At 45.2% G+C, this 19,880-nt stretch overlaps 1 protein-coding gene across 1 annotated transcript in view; it reads left to right on the plus strand.

Moving 5' to 3' along the window:
• ABCC2 (ATP binding cassette subfamily C member 2) overlaps window positions 1-17,295 on the plus strand; it is a 60,580-nt gene extending 43,285 nt beyond the window's left edge. Inside the window, exons 24-32 of the mRNA XM_050803135.1 lie at window positions 2,133-2,288; window positions 3,830-4,029; window positions 6,179-6,305; window positions 7,843-7,944; window positions 8,364-8,507; window positions 9,676-9,834; window positions 11,040-11,206; window positions 15,012-15,206; window positions 15,911-17,295. Coding sequence (XP_050659092.1) covers window positions 2,133-2,288; window positions 3,830-4,029; window positions 6,179-6,305; window positions 7,843-7,944; window positions 8,364-8,507; window positions 9,676-9,834; window positions 11,040-11,206; window positions 15,012-15,206; window positions 15,911-16,040 — 1,380 coding nt within the window. The 3' untranslated portion in view covers window positions 16,041-17,295. The remainder of the gene's footprint in view (window positions 1-2,132; window positions 2,289-3,829; window positions 4,030-6,178; window positions 6,306-7,842; window positions 7,945-8,363; window positions 8,508-9,675; window positions 9,835-11,039; window positions 11,207-15,011; window positions 15,207-15,910) is intronic.
• Window positions 17,296-19,880: the final 2,585 nt, after the last annotated feature.

Raw genomic sequence — 19,880 nt, forward strand, 5'->3', positions numbered from 1 at the left:
ATAGAGCCATCGGTGATTTAAGAAGTTCTCAGATGTTGTTTCCATCTACCCCAGATCCTGGAACCCTTGGCATTCATTCACTCATTCATTCAACAACCTTGATTGAGCACTTTCTATGAGCCAAGTACTGTACTGGGCACCTGGGCACTCAATGAATATGAAGATTATAGATGTCTCTCTGCCATGGGTCAGACCCGACTCATTGATTTTTTAGTGTATCTGAGATGGTGATTCAGGAACAGAGGCAGAGAGCAGGCAATTCTGAATGACAAGTAACTATTACCAGCACAGATTTTAGCCCTCTGCTTATGGAGCAGCTCTGGACTCTTGTTTGTTGGCCTTGGGGCAGACAGAAAGTATAGCTCACAGTCCACAGCCAGATTCTGGGGACACAGTAAACACTTCAAAAGTGGGCCATTAACTGGTCCCCCTGTGTCACCTTCCTCTGGGGCAGAAACAGTGGGCATGATGTCACTAGAGACAACTTCAATGGCCTTTCTGCTCTTTACTAGAACCTAAAAGAACACTCCATTTTGGGTGAGAAATTTCTCGTAGTAATTTTACAAAGATCACAGTTTTCCCCATGTTGTAACATATATAATCTTCTGGGAAAGAGAACACAGGGGTTTTCTGTGAGTTACTTAGGCAACAGTCATAGTTTGAAGACTGCGTTTGCATGAAAAAGGAAACTGTCATTAATTATATAGTAAGTTTTGTTGGGGAGGTGGCTCAGACCTATTAAGGGGAGTCTGATCAAGGGGCCTCTGGGATCGATGGCTGAATTAAGAGGAGATGGAGTGGAGGAAGGAAAGATGGAGACTCTGTGCCAGGTAAGGGTCAAAAGTAATCTGCATAGAACTGATAACTGGTAAGGATTTCTTTTCTCTGCCAACTGTGGGTATAGTTATTTGCATTCTGATAGGACTTTGGGAAAGGTAGGTTAGACTCAGGAGTCATCCTGATTCAGAGCTTTCTTGGAAGACTGTTATCCCTGATCCAGTTTGAGAAATTCCAGAGATAACTTAAACTCACTTTGGTACTCACATATTACTAATCATAGAATCAATATAATCCTCAGAAATGTAGGCAAGGGCAACCCAAAATATAAACCAAGCTTCTTGAGTGTTCTCCAAACCATCCATCCATTGATTCGTTTTCTTATTTGTTCATTTATTCTACATGACTCGTAGGCAACATGGCAGTAAGACACGTCTGTTCCCACTGGGTTCCTTGGTTAGAACATTGTCCAGGCAGGTTCACGTTCAACCCCAGCTCCCTTCCCCTTGGTCTTCTATGCTTGGCAGAGGAAACAACTTCCTGAGTATCAGTCAAAAGTGGGTGGCAGGGCCTGATGACCAGAGCCTCCAAGCAAATGTTTATCAAATGCCTGTTACGTGCCAGGCTCTGTTCTAGGTACTCAATGGAATTAGGACCTGTGTAAAGTTAGAATAATTGAATTGGCTTGGTTATGGGAGAAGAATTTACCTGTAAGGCTCTATTAGCTTACAATGATTATGAATGGTTTAGTAAATCTGACAAGTGGGAATTTCACTGAGAAGCATGAAAACCTTTACCAAATCTGTTGAAAAAGGTAAAGGATGACTGCCATCATCTGTTTGGAGGGATTTTTATAAATGAATAATTTTTTTTTTTTTGATACTAAGTCTCACTCTGTCACCCAGGCTGGAGTGCAGTGGCATGATCTTGGCTCACTGCAACCTCCACCTCCCAGGTTCAAGTGATTTTCCTGCCTCAGCTTCCTGAGTAACTGGGATTACAGGCACATGCCACCATGCCCAGCTAATTTTTGTATTTTTAGTAGAGACGGAGTTTCACCATGTTGGTCAAGCTGGTCTTGAACTCCCAATCTCAGGTGATCCACCTGCCTTGGCCTCGCAAAGTGCTGGGATTACAGGTGTGAGCCACCGTGCCCGGCCTAAATGAAGAAATTATGGAAATGAAATTGGTTATTGGGGTGAGCAGTGCAGCCTAGTGCAAATGGACACAATGAAATGATTACATGAAGGAGTACTGGGAACAAACAGAATCCAGCAGATCCCTTGCTAGGACACGGAAGATGTAAACTATCTTAGGAAGACCTCGATGATGGTCTCTCCTAATTGTTTTCCTAGGATATTTCCACGGTGGATGACACCCTGCCTCAGTCCATGCGCAGCTGGGTTACATGCTTCTTGGGGATAATCAGTACCCTTGTCATGATCTGCATGGCCACGCCTGTCTTCACCATCATCGTCATTCCTCTTGGCATTATTTATGTATCTGTTCAGGTAGGTTTGGAAATTTGGCTAAGTCATCCTTCCTCTCTATTTACAAAAGCCCAGCCTCTTTCCTGAGAATCTTCTTTGGTTCATTGCTAGTCCTTCATTCCTCCCCTCAGCATCTTTGCCATTTAGTCATACATTGGCATACCCAGGAGCCCACAGGCCACTGTCTGAAGCTGAAGTGAGAGCATCAGTGGGTGCACCATTCATGGCAAATGTCACCCTAACTGCTGCCCGCCTCCCACTCCCTGGAGGCTTAGGTGGGACAGATTTATGTTTGGATCCAAGACTACTTTGAGATTGGCTCTGGATACAGTCTTGCAGCTCCGTAAGATCCCCCATGACGATTAGGTCGGTTCCAGAAGAGCCATGCTGTGGTGCTTCCTTGGTTGACTTTGGACAGGTATAGCTGCTTGGAGATGTCTCTCAGCAGCAGCTGGGTCTCTCTTTTTACTTCGGCAAAGTTCTAGTTTCACTGGGGTGTCTGTGGGTAGTTTAGGCTCAATTCCGGCGTATTCTTCGAGGGAATGTGCACCTTGAAAGCAAAACAGGGAAACTGGAATGAGTGGAAGGAACCCTATTCCCACAATAAAATGGATGAGGGAGGGGGAGTCTGTGGGGGAACTCTGGTCCCACCAGCTGCTTTTGTGGTGAACTGTTTGCCTGGGGAAACAATTCTGAAGACATTGTGGTCAGGGGCCTGTGGCCTTGTGGCCTGCGATTGGCGGTTCCCGCCGTGTCCACGTGCAGTTCCTCAGGCACACTGTCACTATAGTGGCCTTTTAACTGTTAATAACAAACCAACAAACAAGAAGCAGGGTTATTGGAGGGGACGTCTGTACATCCCTGTATAACATTTTGCATCCCGACTCTCCAATGCCCCACTTTTCCCAGGTTTCAACAAATCCTCACAGAATCTAGTAGCAGCACGGACTCATTCCACTCCCCCTTGCCCTCAGGCCACAGGGTTCTTCCTGCGTTGGATTCCACCCTGTTCCAGTTCTTACCCCTTCAGCACTCTGCATACCTCCAGAATTCTCTGTACCTTCACACACCACTGAGGCACAGTTTTGGTCACTTACCTGAACAGATTCTTCCATTTTTACCCAAACCTAGGCATGCCTTTTTCTGGCCATTTCCTGCCCATACCCATGGGCCCCGCTGCCTTTACAAAATCCTTTTGAGGACGTTTTCTCTAATGAGTACAGAAACTGTCACATGCACGAGATCCATAGATCTGGGGGATATGGGTTAGGCTGACGGAACTCCTCGGGAGGTTTGGAGACTCAAAGCTCTGAGGCTGTGGTGTGGTCTCCTCATGTTCACCCCTCTCTGTTCCCCGCCAACCCCAGTCTTCTCATTGGTCTCCTCCTCGGAACCTCTCTCATCATATTCTGCTCCCAGACATGGCACGGCAGGCTTTTGTCTTGTTCAGATGTAAGCTGTGGCCGTCAAGGGGAAGAACGCTGGGTTGTGGCCAGAAAGAAGGAAGATGGTGGATGCCCCATGACTGCAGGACTGGCTGATTCTTTACTTTTTGTGTCCAGATATTTTATGTGTCTACCTCCCGCCAGCTGAGGCGTCTGGACTCTGTCACCAGGTCCCCAATCTACTCTCACTTCAGCGAGACTGTGTCAGGTTTGCCGGTTATCCGTGCCTTTGAGCACCAGCAGCGATTTCTGAAACAAAATGAGGTGAGGATTGACACCAACCAGAAATGTGTCTTTTCCTGGATCACCTCCAACAGGTGAGGCTTCCCCTGGGTATTTACCCATGTGTGTGCTTTGGGGTTCCACACGTTTGACGTTAGCTGTGGGAGGGCAGGCATGGCTAGTGGTGTGAAATTCACTCTGGCCACACACACTGTCGTGCTGTGTAAGTGGAGAGAAGAAAGCGTGAGCTTTGGAGTCAGAGACTGGGTCCCCATGCCAGCTCTGCTGTTTACCAAGCTGGGTGAATTGCCTTGGCCTCTCTAAGGAAAATCTCCATTTCTTTGTTTTTGTAATGGCCAGAACACACCCTATATCACAGAGTTCCACCTGTCTCATGGTGGAAGTCAAATGACACTTGTGAGCGTTTTGTAACCCAGTACCAAACAAGTTCTGGGTGAACTGAACATCCTCTGTTTACTTTTCTGAGAACGGATGTGAGATTCTCCATAGTCATGACACTCTTTCTGGATAGTGAAGGCAGTGGAGGTTGGAGAGAGGAGAGTTGGAAATTTTTAGGTAAGACCATTGACGACAGAAAGAGAAAATTCCACCCTGTGAACAGGGTGAGTGGTATTCTCCAGTATCCTTAAGCCCTGGCAAGCGGTATGTCCTGGAAAGAGGAAGATCTTTTTCAGAAAGAAAAATTCTTGAGTGGCTTCCAAAGTGTCTTGAGGTGCTAAAGATGCTCAGTATTATTTGGAATGTGGAAAGGTCAGAAGTTTGATTGTAAAGATATTTTATTTCTTAGAGACTTTCCAAGAAGGAAAAGGCATGTAAGTAAATCTTATTAGACCTTCACTGTAAAGTACATATCATATTTATTCATACACATGCTGAAATTATTGGTGTGGACATTTAAATACATTTTCTTTGGGAAAGTCCTTTTTTTTTTTTTTTTTTTTTTTTTTTTGAAGGAGTTTCCCTCTTGTTGCCCAGGCTGGAGTACAGTTGCAATCTCAGCTCACCACAACCTCTGCCTCCTGGGTTCAAGCAATTCTCCTGCCTCAGCCTCCCAAGTAGCTGGGATTACAGGCATGCACCACCACGCCCAGTTAATTTTTTTTTTATTTTTAGTAGAGACGGGGTTTCTCCATGTTGGTCAGGCTGGTCTCGAACTCTCTACCTCAGGTGATCTGCCTGCCTCAGCCTCCCACAGTGCTGGGATTACAGGCGTGAGCCACCGCGCCCGGCCTGGGAAAGTCCGTTTTTATAAACTGTGTCTATACGCACGTTCTCTTCAGTTCTCTATGAAATCCAAGTGTATATACCTGTGGCCAACTCGCACCTAACTTCCTTTCACCCTTGGCTGCTTCTTCCCCTTTTACAAATGCTGAAATCAAACGGGGCACGATGACCCTTCCTGTGGTGCTTACTTTTTAATCTTACACATGGATTCACTACAGCATTGCTTCCCCAGCCTGATCAAAAGAAGTCATTTGGAGCGTTCATTTAAAATGCAGATTCTTGGCCGGGAGCAATGGCTCATACCTGTAATTCCAGCACTTTGGGAGACTGAGACAAGCAGATCACGTGAGCCCAGGAGTTCAAGACCAGCCTGGACAACATGATGAAATCCAGGCTCTACAGAAAACACACACACACACACACACACACACAAAAGTAGCTGGGTTCAGTGGTGTGCACCTATAGTTCCAGCTACTTGGGAGGTTGAGGTGGGAGGATGGCTTGAGCCCCGGAGGTCGAGGCTGCAGTGAGCCATGATCACGCCACTGCACTCTAGCCTTGGTGACAGAGCAAGACCTTGTCTCATAAAACAAAAACAAACAGAAAAAATGCATATTCTTGAATCCCATCCTAGGCGCCCTGAAATCAGAATCTTAAAGGAAGGGGTCCGGGAATTTTCCACATGAATTTGTAACATTGTATACTAACAGTTGCCCTAGGTGATTCTTATGATTTGGTGAGTTTGGTGGACATTGCACTGTAGGATTCCCTTAGTTCAGCAAAGCCCTCTAGGATCTTTAAAATGCAATTTATTTTCTTAAAAATAATATCAATAGGCTTTTAGGAAAACATGTTGTTTCTAAGTCAAATTGAAGCATCGCCTAAGAGTGCAGCCTGATTGAGTCAAACCCTCTGAGAATGTTCTGTGAACACCAAGTTTGCTGGTTAAGATAAGGATGTGATCAGTGACACCCACTCTCTTGTTCTGTTGCCCCACAGGTGGCTAGCAATTCGCCTGGAGCTGGTTGGGAACCTGATCGTCTTCTTTTCAGCCTTGATGATGGTTATCTACAGAGATACCCTAAGTGGGGACACTGTTGGCTTTGTTCTGTCCAATGCACTCAATGTGAGTTTGAAGGTTGAGAGTTTGGTTTCGTTAGTGCACTTATTCTTAAATTAAGCCTGATGTATACTGTGGAGTCTGTGCTCTTGATTCCTTCTTAAACCCAGAGGGACTAAGGGAGGCTGAGGTTCAAACCCTGGCTCCATCTTTTACCCATGGACATGCTCCTTACTCTTCCTAAGTAGACATGAATGCCATCTAGAAAACTGGACATAAATGTTGACCTTAGGGCTTAAGAAGGCAATTTCATGTGTTTCAATCTAATTGTTCCCTGTCTGCCTCTTTGCTTGGTTCTAGTTAAAAGAGAGAATACATAACTTTCTTCTCTAGAATGCAGCAGTAATCAGAAAGCCTTTTTGAACAAATAATTCCTCCTGTGTTTATTTTTCTTAGATGGTAGAATAATTGGAGGTAATTCTAATAAAGAACATAGAGTCTGATAAAACTATAGAATGTGTCTCACTGCAGCATCCCCAGCATGACTAGGGGATACATGGCAGGCATGATTCTTTTCTAGCACCTAAGACAGTGGCTGGCACTACCGTAATTATTCAGTCAATATTTGTTATAAATGAGTCATTTGACCATCTTTTTGAACTAATTTTTTTTAGTTCAAAGAGATTTGCATAGTTATATGTGGGCTTTATATAATAGTGGTGTCTTCATTAGAAGTTAATAAGGCTAGTGGAGCGCAGTGGCTCACACCTGCAATCCCAGCACTTTGGGAGGCCAAGGCGGGTGGATCACCTGAGGTCAGGAGTTTGAGACCAGCCTGGCCAACATGGTGAAACCCCATCTCTACTAAAAATACAAAAATTAGCCAGGCGTGGTGGCAGGTGCCTGTAATCCCAGCTACTAGGGAGGCAAGAGACTGCAGTCACTTAGTTCCTTGTGTCACTGCCCTTTCATCCCCCTATTTCTAGGCTTTTTAGCCCAGGACAGGCAGGGCAAATAGTCAGGAAACTATTGTATTGAACCAAAACAAAATGACTCAAATACCAGCAATTACATATGCTTCAATCTACACAAAGTGGATACTCCGATTCCCCATGATTCTGTCCTCTGCTGTCTCTGGCTCCCTTTCTCTAACCACCATTTGCTCAACAAAAAACTCCCTGTGCATATATGCAAACTCCTGAGTCTTTTCCTGAGAGAAGTTTGCATCTGAGTAATCTACAGATTCCCTGGCCTGGATCATGCCTTTCTCTGATTCACAAAGAACACTAGGCATACAGGCAGGAGGCCTGACCTCTGCTCCCACTCCGCCCATTGCCAGACTCTCCAATTCCAGCTTTAGCCCCAAACCACTAGACACTCACATTGCGCTTTGCATGAGCACCTAATTGTTCTGCAGCCATTCAATGCACTGCTCTTAATTCCTTCCCCAAGGAGGCAAGGATTGTCTTTCTTACGCTTTTCCTTACTCCCTTGCAGAGCCCAGCACAGTGCTGGGTACAAAGTCAGCACTGGACTGTCCTTGTGGTTTGAGTGGTTGAGTTTTGTGCCTATGATGATTTTCAGTCTTCTGGTTTTTCTGTAGATCACACAAACCCTGAACTGGCTGGTGAGGATGACATCAGAAATAGAGACCAACATTGTGGCGGCTGAGCGAATAACTGAGTACACAAAAGTGGAAAATGAGGTAAGGAGGAACTGGAAAAATCCAGGGACAAGGCAAAAACAACATGCACCTCCTTCGAGGGTGCATCTGTAGAATTTCTCCATATTTCACATGGGCCCGTAATGGTCCCTAAAGTTTCCTTTCCTCGAACTCAAAGGACCTCATTTCTTCAAACTTAGAATAGGAAATGGTTTAGGGGATGTCAAGTCTTGGAACATACCATGGAGATCTACAGCACAAGCTTGTGGTGTATTTTTCTTTAACTGAATAAGGTAGGAACTTTCCAAAGTACAAGTCCAGTTCATTCTATTAAACGCAGAGGCCATTAGGTAGCTGGGACACTGCTACCCTTCTCCTGTTCTATGACACGAGTCATGGGTAGACTGTTCGGCTGAGTTGTCACCTTATAAAACTTACTTCTCATCTTGTCTCCTTGCCAGGCACCCTGGGTGACTGATAAGAGGCCTCCGCCAGATTGGCCCAGCAAAGGCAGGATCCAGTTTAACAACTACCAAGTGCGGTACCGACCTGAGCTGGATCTGGTCCTCAGAGGGATCACTTGTGACATCGGTAGCATGGAGAAGGTAGGTGGAGTGAAGCAAGGCCTGGATGGGAGGCCTTGTGATCAAACAGCAATTGGACAGAGTGGAGAGCAGCTGGGCCCTAAGCCTTCATCATCTGGATGGAGGGAGAGGGTCAGGGCACTTCCTCTGCCCTGGGGAGGTGTGGGGACACAGTATCAGAGGGAAGGATAGCAGCCAGGAATCACACAGACTTACTGCAGCTGTGGGGGCCTTCTGCTCAGCTCCTCCCTGCCTCCTAGCCAGCTGACCAGGGCCCCTTTCCTATAAGGTCCACAGTATGCAGAGAGGAAGTCAGGAAGGAAGCAAGGGGGCATCCAGGCCTGGTGAAGGAACTGTTGAGAATAGCAGTGTGGAGGGTTGTCCCTGAAGGAAGAATGGCCCAGTTCTCCTCCCAGTCTTCAAAGTCAGGCACCCTCCTTAGGTGCTGTTGTTCTCCGAGGACTTGGGGTCTGATGAGCAAGGGCGCTGAAGTCCAGATCAGAGTCTGGCTCTCAGCTGGTGGCAGACCTAATCTTTCCCTTCTTCACAAGGATTTTTCTTCTTTCTTTATTTTTACTTTTATTTATTTATTTATTTATTCATTCATTTATTTTTTGAGATGGAGTCTCACTCTATTACCCAGGCTGGAGCGCAGTGGTGCAATCTTGGCTCACTGCAACCTCTGCTTCCCGGGCTCAAGTGATTTTCCTACTCAGACTCCCAAGTAGCTGGGACTACAGGTGCACGCCACCATGCCTGGCTAATTTTTTTTGTATTTTTAGTAGAGACGGGGTTTCTCCATGTTGACCAGGCTGGTCTTGAACTCCTGGCCTCAGGTGATCTGCCCGCCTTGGCCTCCCAAAGTGCTGGGATTACAGGCATGAGCGACCGCACCTGGCCTAAACAAGGATTTTGTTTTTATCTATAAGTTCCAATAATAATTGTAACAACAGCTGCCAAGAGGGTCCATTTCAAAGGGACTATAGTTCGCAGCAAACAATGATTTTTGACATCTTTTTCTGACATCCGGGTACTTTTTTCCTTACCAAAACCAAAATCAGTTTAGTATCTTAGAGATGGAGCAGCCAATCACTGCCTCTTACCTCATGTGACTGCGAACGCCCTGGCTAAATAACTTCTCCCCAAGAATTGCATGTGGAACTAATGTGTAAGGGAACTATATTCACAGATTGGTGTGGTGGGCAGGACAGGAGCTGGAAAGTCATCCCTCACAAACTGCCTCTTCAGAATCTTAGAAGCTGCCGGTGGTCAGATCATCATTGATGGAGTAGATATTGCTTCCATTGGGCTCCACGACCTCCGAGAGAAGCTGACCATCATCCCCCAGGTGAGCTCTAGAACTTACTCGGGCACATGCCGTGGGGAGCAGCTTGTTTTACAGGAAGCATATGCAGCTTCTTCTTGATGTCTATTCAGTCAGCACTGTCAATTCCGCAGTCTACTCCAGATACCTGAGCTAGTTCCCTGGGATGGACACGTCGTTTCCAGATTTCCAAAACTTAAGTTTTGAAATGTTTGGTAATATGCATTTGTGGCTGCCTGTATCTGACCACTAGGTGGCAGCAACACAACAGAAGTCAAGCAGAGCGGATGATTATTTAGCGTTGCTATAGCCCATGACGGTTTGCAAGACTTCTGCAATCAGCATTAGCAGTTTTGCCGCTGAAGCTTGAAGCCATTAAGCTTTATACTTCCCATTTGCTATGGTTAAAAGGTAGAGGAGGGAATTTGCTGCAGGTTTCTGCCAGCAAGCGGAATGCTTCGTGCATCAGCAAGAAAGATTTCCCCTCGGCTTCCTCTCCGGATCCTGCCAGATAAGGATTGCCGCGGGGCCTCTGGGCTCCCCAGCAGCGCGCGGCTCCTCAGGAGAACCTTTCGCCCTCCGCCCACTGCAGCCCAGTTCCTCTAGGGGTAGCTTTGGTCTGTGTGGTGTTTGCTCAGTTCGATAGTCCTTTCTCCAGCCTCTTCAAAAGGGTGACACCTTCTTCTCATGCGGCTGTACTATTCTTTCCTCTACCCTCTTCTGATCCCTCCACCTTGAAACCACGAGTTTGGGTTTGGGAGGCCGAGGCAGGTAAATCACTGGAGCCCAGGAGTTCAAGATCAGCCTAGGCAACATGGCAAGAAACCATCTCTACAAAAAATTGAAAAAATCAGCCAGGCATGGTGGTGCGTGCCTGTGGTCCCAGCTACTCGGGAGGCTGAGGTGGGAGGATCACCTGAGCTAAGGACGTCAAGGCTGTAGTGAGTGGTGTTCGTGCCACTGCACTCCAGTGTGGGCAACAGAGTGAAACTCGGTCTCAAAAGCAAAAAATAAACCGAGGACTTCTCTTAACCCTGTGCCTGGCCCCTGGCTGGTAGCCACTCCGAGCCTGAGGAGGGAAAACCTTGTGGAAGCTGAACCACAAACCAGCTTCCTGCCTCAGGAATCCACCTCAGGCCCAGTCCTATCCACCATCTCCCAGTCCCGAGGAACTCCGAGGTCCTTTTCTGGCGTGAGCCCCAACAGCCGCCTTGTCCCTTCACTTGCAGGACCCCATCCTGTTCTCTGGAAGCCTGAGGATGAATCTCGACCCTTTCAACAACTACTCAGATGAGGAGATTTGGAAGGCCCTGGAGCTGGCTCACCTCAAGTCTTTTGTGGCCAACCTGCAACTTGGGTTATCCCACGAAGTGACAGAGGCCGGTGGCAACCTGAGGTAATGTTCCATAGCCTGCTGCCCTGCAGGCAGTGAGAGGATGTGAGGGGGCCACTCCTCGTGTTCCTCGTGTTAGGTGATGCCTGGCATAGAATTTTCGCCGGGCGCGGTGGCTCAAGCCTGTAATCCCAGCACTTTGGGAGGCCGAGACGGGCGGATCATGAGGTCAGGAGATCAAGACCATCCTGGCTAACACAGTGAAACCCCGTCTCTACTAAAAAATACAAAAAAAAAAAACTAGCCGGGCGAGGTGGCGGGCGCCTGTAGTCCCAGCTACTCGGGAGGCTGAGGCAAGAGAATGGCGTGAACCCGGGAGGCGGAGCTTGCAGTGAGCTGAGATCCGGCCACTGTATTCCAGCCTGGGCAAGACAGCCAGACTCCGCCTCAAAAAAAAAAAAAAAAAAAAGAATTTTCATCCGGGTCTGATTCCTAAAGTGTAAAATGAACCTGTTGTAAACTTCACAAGATAAAATAGCTGTGAAAGTGCTTCAAAACTCTTGAAAACTGGCCAGGCACAGTGGCTCACGCCTGTAGTCCCAGCACTCTGGGAGGCTGAGGCAGGTAGATCACCTGACATCAGGAGTTGGAGACCAGCCTGGTCAACATGGTGAAACCCTGTCTCTACTAAAAATACAAAAAGTAGCTGAGCATGGTGGTGGGCACCTGTAGTCCCAAGCTACTCAGGAGGCTGAGGCAGGAGAATCGCTTAAACCCAGGAAGTGGAGGTTGCAGTGAGCCAAGATTGTGCCACTACACTCCAGCCTGGGTGACAGAGCAAGACTCTGTCTAAAAAATAATAATAATAATAAAATAACTCTTGAAAACCTTTGTTATTGGCCGGGCGCAGTGGCTCATGCCTGTAATCCCAGCACTTTGGGAGGCTGAGGCCGGTGGATCATGAGGTCAGGAGTTCAAGACCAGCCTGGCCAAGATGGTGAAAGCCCATCTCTACTAAAAATACAAAAAATTAACTGGGCGTGGTGGCGGGCACCTGTAATCTCAGCTACTCAGGAGGCTGAGGCAGAGAATTGCTTGAACTTGGGAGGCAGAGGCTGCAGTGAGCCGAGATCGCACCACTGCACTCCAGCCTGGGAGACAGAGCGAGACTCCATCTCAAAAAAAAAAAAAAAAAGAGAAAGAAAACCTTTGTTATTAAATGTAATCCTCGTATGATATTACACAATGTGAGCTTACACATCCCACAGTTGTGGAGAACCACAGAAAGCAGAGGCTCCCAGCTGCGCACAATCAGGATGAAAATAGTCTGGCTGCCTGGTCCAACCCTAGAGTCTGATTTAATTGTATGAGGTTAGACTGGACTTGGGGAGTTTTAAAGGATTCCCACAAGGCTGTTAAGCGCATCCCAGTTTAAAAACCACTGATCTAAAGAGCATGCGGATGACAGGGAACGTGACATCTGTAAAGTACTTAGGCACTGCTGAAACACCTGAAATCAACAAAAGACTCTCTTGGCTTTCAGTTATTTTTACGTTTCCAAAACATTTTTACATAGTTGACAGTTCACTTCTGGCCTTCGCTGCACGTTTGTCCATTAATAAGTTGACCTGGCATTTTTCCTGTAACATTTTTGTTTTTCCTTCCATACACTGAAGTTCTGCCCTCAGCCAAAGCCCACTACTCATGGACAGGTCTTGCTCCTGTCCCAGGTGCCTCAGTGGTGTTGGCAGGGAATAGGCCATTTGCAAGTTGAAGCTCAGGAAGGAAGGGACGGCTCAGTAACTGATTCATGGACCAGCCGCTCTGGCTTCACCTGGGAGCTTGTTGCACATGCAGAATCTCAGGGTGTAGACCTACTCACCAGAATCTGCATTTTAGCAAGATTCCCAGGTGATTTGTGTGCACGTTACACTTGAGAAGCACTGCCTAGAGTTTTGTGATTAACTAGGCTGCAAGCTAAAATCACCCAGGAAGCTTTAAAACTCCCAATGCCTAAACTGTAGCCCAGACCAATTGAATCGGGGACCCAGGTGATTTCAATGTGTGGCCCCAGGGAACAAGCCCTGGTAGAGAGCATCAGCAGTTTACTTTCCCTCCACAACAGGTCTAGCAACTAGCAGGACTCAAGTAGGTCTTTAGGCCAGTGTAAAAGATCATTCAAACATTCAGTCAGCAAAAATGTAGTAACACCGGCCAGGCGCGTGGCTCATGCCTGTAATCCCAGCACTTTGGGAGGCCGACGCAGGCGGATCACCTGATGTCGGGAGTTTGAGACCAGCCTGACCAACATGGAGACACCTCATCTCTACTAAAAATACAAAATTAGCTGGGCAAGGTGGCACATGCCTGTAATCCCTTGGGAGGCTGAGGCAGGAGAATTGCTTGAACCCAGGAGGCAGAGGTTGCAGTGAGCTGAGATTGCGCCATTGCCCTCCAGCCTGGGTGACAAGAGCAAAACTCTGTCTCAGAACAAAACAAAACAGTAATAACACCTACTATGTGCCAGGTACTGAAAATACAGAGGCAAAGAGAGACACAACCCTGACTTCCTAGCACTTAACAGCATAATGAAGACAGACGTGTGACAGTAAATGCCAGTACAGTCTGTGCTACAGAGGGGACTTGTGGGATGCTATGATAGGGTGCAATGGGAGGCCTTGACATTTCTGGTTTGTATAAACAAAAATCATGCCATCTTTCTCCTGTCCAAGCTGAGAGATGCTTAAATGGTATTACCAATGCCTTGATTTCAGACCTGAGTTTCAAACCTGGACCGGGGGACTAAAACTTACATTTCTCTGTTGAATGACAGGCAAGTTCAGCTGGGCGAGAGCAGCTGAAAGCCAAAGTGGCGCCCCAGCAACAGAGTCTGTTACTGTGAAGTCCAAAGTATACATGACACTTGGGGCCAGGCAGGAGTTTTGTACAAGCTAAGTAAATAGTTTTTCAGTGTCTCTGATCTTACATTACGGGGAAAACTGGAAGTTCATCTTGGATGACTTCTCATCTCCTGCAGAAATTTTCTTACAGAGAATTACAGAACTTTAGCCACCCCCTGTTTAATATGTTCCCTAATGGCCACAGCAGGAAAGAGCAATTAGCAAATTCCTGAATATTTCCTTCACATCATTTCCCAAAGCTTCTTTATGTAAGTAAGAGGTCCAGCCTTCATTACAGGCTTTTAGCAAATTAAAGCCATTTGCATTTTACAAGCATATTTGAATTCCACATACATTGCATCTCACACCAAGACATCACGTTCATTAGATACCTTCATCTCTAATCAAGGCAGAAGACTTTGAACAAATAATTAGCCTTGAGATTAGAATTACACATTAAAATAATAAATGGATTTGCTAAGGCCACAAAGAAATGCCACTGGGGCATTCTAGTGTAGTTCCTCCCTATATTAATGGTTTCAGGTCAAATACTGCTAAAGTAAACTTGGTGACATTCCTGTTGTTTTGGAAATGTTGATATCACGGCAACCAAATACAAAGCATTGTTCCTGGGCCAGTGTTATCCAAACTCGTTTAAGCATAAAAATGGCCTGGGGTGCTTAGTAAAAAGGCACGTTCCTAGGCTCCTCCCCACTCTGATTGAGTAAAGCAGGGGCCCAGAAATATGACTTTTTAATTAAGTACTTGGGGTGGGTCTTCAATCGGGGAAGTTTGAAAAACGATGCTCACAATAGCAACGTAGGGCTTGTTGAAGAGGCCCAAACATTCCAGGGAAATTTTGGAGTGGGGGTTTTGAAAGTCTCATCTGGAACATGAAAATGGTCCCCTGCCCTGCATCTTTCCTTGGTCCTTAGGAGCTAACGCATAGCTGCTTCTATTGGCTGCAGCATAGGCCAGAGGCAGCTGCTGTGCCTGGGCAGGGCTCTGCTTCGGAAATCCAAGATCCTGGTCCTGGATGAGGCCACTGCTGCGGTGGATCTGGAGACAGACAGCCTCATTCAGACGACCATCCAAAACGAGTTCGCCCACTGCACAGTGATCACCATCGCCCACAGGCTGCACACCATCATGGACAGTGACAAGTGAGTGTGGGGGGACAGGGCTTGACACAGATGGCTTAACCCTTGCTCTACAGTAACAGTGTCTGCCGGGAAACACCTAATGGCAGAAGGTTTAACCACCACCATATTACTGATGAGGAAACTGAGACTTAGGGATGTCAAGTAATCTGGCCCAAATTTTACATCAAGCGAATGAAAGCGAACAAGGTTAAGGGAACTAGTCATATCTTGAGGGTAAAATAGGAAACTGTGTGTTGTAACAATTAACTGGGTATGGGGAGGTGGCAGCTCAAGCGGTGAGAGGCAGATGTTGACCGTAGACCTTCCCAACTGTCCTGAGCCTCAGCTGCTGCTCTGTGAAATAGCTAGACGCTTTCTATTCCTTCCAGCTGTGTCATATTACAATCAAAGTCAGTAATCTTAGAAAGCTGTTTGGAGATGATAGGCACCCTTTGTAAACCAATCTATCCTTAAACAATGTGTACTTCTTTTAAAAACTCATGTAAATGAACTCATACTGCCTGTATTCTTCTATTACTTGATTCTTTTGTTCAATATTATTTGCAGAATTCATCCATGTTGATGTGCGTAGCTGTGGCTCATTGATTTTCAGGGCTTTGTAACCTTGTCTGACTATACCACAACTTAGTCCTGGTTATTCTTATAAATGCCTAGACTTGAGATGCTGCTTCCTAAGACTTTTCTTTCTTTCTTCCTTGTTTCAGGGTAATGGTCCTAGACAATGGGAAGATTGTAGAGTACGGCAGCCCTGAAGAACTGCTACAAACCCCTGGACCTTTTTACTTTATGGCTAAGGAAGCTGGCATTGAGAATGTGAACAGCACAGAATTCTAGCAGAAGGCTCCACGGGTTAGAAAAGGACTATAAGAATAATTTCTTATTTAATTTTATTTTTTGTAAAATACAGAATATATACAAAAGTATGTATAAAATGTACGTTTTAAAAAAGGATAAGTGAACATCCATGAACCTACTACCCAGGTTAAGAAAATAAATATCACCAGGTAGTTGAGAAACCCCTCGATTGTCTACCTCGATCGTACTTCCTTGCTACCCACCTCTCCCAGGGACAACCACTGTCCTGAATTTCATGATGATTATTCCCTTGCCTTTCATTTCCGTTTTATCACCTTGGTATGTGTCTTTAAACAACGTATACCCTTTTTTACTTATGTAAGTGGACTGACTCACACTGCATACATCTTCTATGACTTGATTCTTTTGTTCAATATTGTATTTGAGATTCATCCATGGTGATGCAAATAGGTGCATTATTTTTTTTCACTGCTCTATAAGCTGGCATTGTACGAATACAGCACAATGTATCAGTTTTAACATTGGGGATCATTAGCATTATTCTCAGGTTTTTTAAAATTATAAACAATACTACTATGGACATTCTGGTCTACATCTCCTGGCACATATGTAAGAGTTTCTCGGCTGGGCGCGGTGGCTCAAGCCTGTAATCCCAGCACTTTGGGAGGCCGAGACGGGTGGATCACGAGGTCAGGAGATCGAGACCATCCTGGCTAACACGGTGAAACCCCGTCTCTACTAAAAAAATACAAAAAACTAGCCAGGCGAGGTGGCGGGCGCCTGTAGTCCCAGCTACTCGGGAGGCTGAGGCAGGAGAATGGCGGGAACCCGGGAGGCGGAGCTTGCAGTGAGCTGAGATCCGGCCACTGCACTCCAGCTTGGGCGACAGAGCGAGACTCCGTCTCAAAAAAAAAAAAAAAAAAAAAAAAGAGTTTCTCTAGGGTATACCCTAGGAATGAGGAGGGTATGCACATGTTTACATGCACTAACTAGCTGGTGCCAAACTGGTAATGCCAACTGAAAACATTGCTGTCAATCTGATGAATATGAATTGATGTATCACTGAGAATTTCATTTGCATTTCCCTGGTATCTATTGGGGATGAATATATTTTCATGTTTCTGATTTGCATTTCCAATCATTTTTTAAATATTGTGTCTGATAATTCCAATGTCTGGATTCTTTATCTGTTGTTTCTGTTGGTTTTTACTCATGGTATTTTATTTCCTTGTATGTCTTGTGCATTTTTATTATAAGCTTGTTCTCCTTAAAACTTTGTGGACATTCTTTGGGGCCTAAGTTGACTGTGAGTTTTTCCTAAGGGAATTGGGAATGCATTAGCCTGTTGCCTGGGGCATTACCCAGAACCTCTTTGAATGAAATTCTTCACTAAGGGGTTTCAAACCACCGTGCAACTTCAGACCACAATCCTGTACAACAGCTTGTGATTTACAAATTCTCGAGGGAGAGTGACAGGTTGGAGATAGGTGTGGGGTTTTGTTGTTGATTTTGACTCCTGCATTCTGCATGGCAGGATCTAGGCCTCTTTACCTGTACGTTGCAGGTATAACCCTTTCATGACACAGGTTCATCAGAAGGTTTTAGTCTGCACTGTAGCAGACCTTGGCTTTACCTCTTGCCTTGGCATCCTACATTATCAACAAAGTGAGAGTTTAAGATCTTCTGGGCAGGAGATTTCCGAAACCAGCCTAAGTTTGGGGCCTTCCTCACCTCCTAGGGCCTTTGTGTCAGATTCTTCTGGTTCTTCATATTCCTTACCTCCATTTCAGTGATGTAGTGATAAAGATGTTGATTTATTCAGCATTTCACTGTCTGTTTAGTGAGGTGCTTAGCATTAAACTTCTGAAATACAGGGCAAATAGCTAGTGTAAGCATACCTCTGGCTTGCCCTGAATAGTTAGGGGTTACATCTGTTTTCCCAAAACAGTAATAGCCCCCCCTTTCACACACACACAAAAATTGTCTCATTTGTATGAAAAACTTGTGTGCCTCCTACACATAGCCCTGTGAATTAGATTTTGAATCACAGCATGGATGGTGATCAACAAAGTTGTATAAATATTGAAGTATTGGCTGGGGGGGCACTATTCATGGAGAATCCCCTCCTTAATTCTGCAAACTAGATATAGTACATTGTGAATATTCTATAATCATTGGCTATTTTTTACAGCTAGCTTTTCAGATCTATACTTGCTTATGTACATGAAATGTAGCTCCTGTAAATTGCAGATTAGTATATATTAAGATGCCATCGATTATAAAATACCTATTATTTTCTATACCACGAAGAAAGAATACTGCCAATTAAACTTTGGCATGCATTGTTTGTAAAATGCAACCTATTTGTGGGAAAAAAAATAGCATTTTAAGATTAATACAATACAATACCTGTAAAGCTCTGTAAGAGCTAAGTCATGTCCTTTATTTCTGCTAGTGACCTTTGTTCTTTTTTCCTGATTGTTCCAGTCTCTATTGCTCTTTTAATCCAATATCATCATCATCATCATCACTTCCCTTATCTCTTTTTCTCAACTATTTCACTGCTAGATAGCTAACCACTGGTTTCACCATCTATTCTTTCTAATCATTAGAATTTCAAAAAACTACTTTTTTCTTTTTTTTTAGTGGTGTTTTAAAAATTTTTTATTTATTTATTTATTTTTTAGTGTTTATTTTGAAAGCACATTCCATACACGCAAACTTTCCAACTTGTTTCTTAAATGAGTTTTTAGATATAGAGCATTTAGAGGAGCAGGAGGAACTTTGGAAAACAAAGGAACTATTTATGCTGACTCTAGAAGCCAGAGAAATGCAAGCTTGGTAAAGCACCAACGATAAAAGTGAAACTAAAGGAGAAACTTGATACTTTCTCAATTTGTTTCTCAAACAAAATGGTCCAGTTGATGTCGGTATAGTTATAACCAGAGAACTTTGAAGATTACCAACCATCACTTATTTACTTAGCTTCCAGTAAATGTCTGACACTGTGCCAAAAATTTTTTAAAAAGCTATCTAGGACAGGCGCTGTGGCTCATACCTGTAACCCCAGCACTTTGGGACGCTGCGGTGGGTGGATCACCTGAGGTCAGGAGTTCGAGACCAGCCTGGCCAACATGGTGAAACCCCGTCTATACTAAAAATACAAAAATTAGCCAAGCATGGTGGCACATGCCTGTAATCACAGCTGCTTGGGAGGCTGAGGCAGGAGAATCGCTTGAACCCAGGAGGCAGAGGTTGTAGTGAGCCAGGATCGCGCCATTGTACTCTAGCCTGAGGGACAGAGCAAGACTCCATCTCAAAAAAAAAAAAAAGTTATCTAATATAAACTAAATAAAGATTACTTTCCATTGTGGCCTAATTAATATCCCCTTCACAAGCTTTATTTCACTTACCAATTTCAGGGACAATTTTAGATAACTACCTAAAACTATACATTCCCAAATTCCACCATATCTTCACCATTTTTCACTGATCTTTCGGGTGCTTTCTGTGCCCTTCCCAATTCTTCTGGTGCATGGAATCATAGTGTTTCAGAAGTAAAGGGGCCTATGCCATTGTTAAGCTACTGTCTTTCAGTTTCAAACCTACCCTTTTAGATTTTGCTCTGTGACGCTGGGACTTAGAAATCTCATTTCTGCTTTGCCAACTATTCCTATTAAGTTCTGACAATAGGAGGTGCTGGAGGGACACTGGACGCAGGCCGGATGAGGAAGAAAACGAGCTCCTTCCCGTTGGGTCTGTTGCTATCAGCACCACTCTAACAGTTTCTCTGCAGCAGCAGTTCTTTCTCACAAGCAGCCACATTGATTTTAGTTTGTAGTTTTTCAACATTCACAG

Source organism: Macaca thibetana, chromosome 9 (assembly GCF_024542745.1).
Source record: "Macaca thibetana thibetana isolate TM-01 chromosome 9, ASM2454274v1, whole genome shotgun sequence".
NCBI lineage: Eukaryota > Metazoa > Chordata > Mammalia > Primates > Cercopithecidae > Macaca > Macaca thibetana.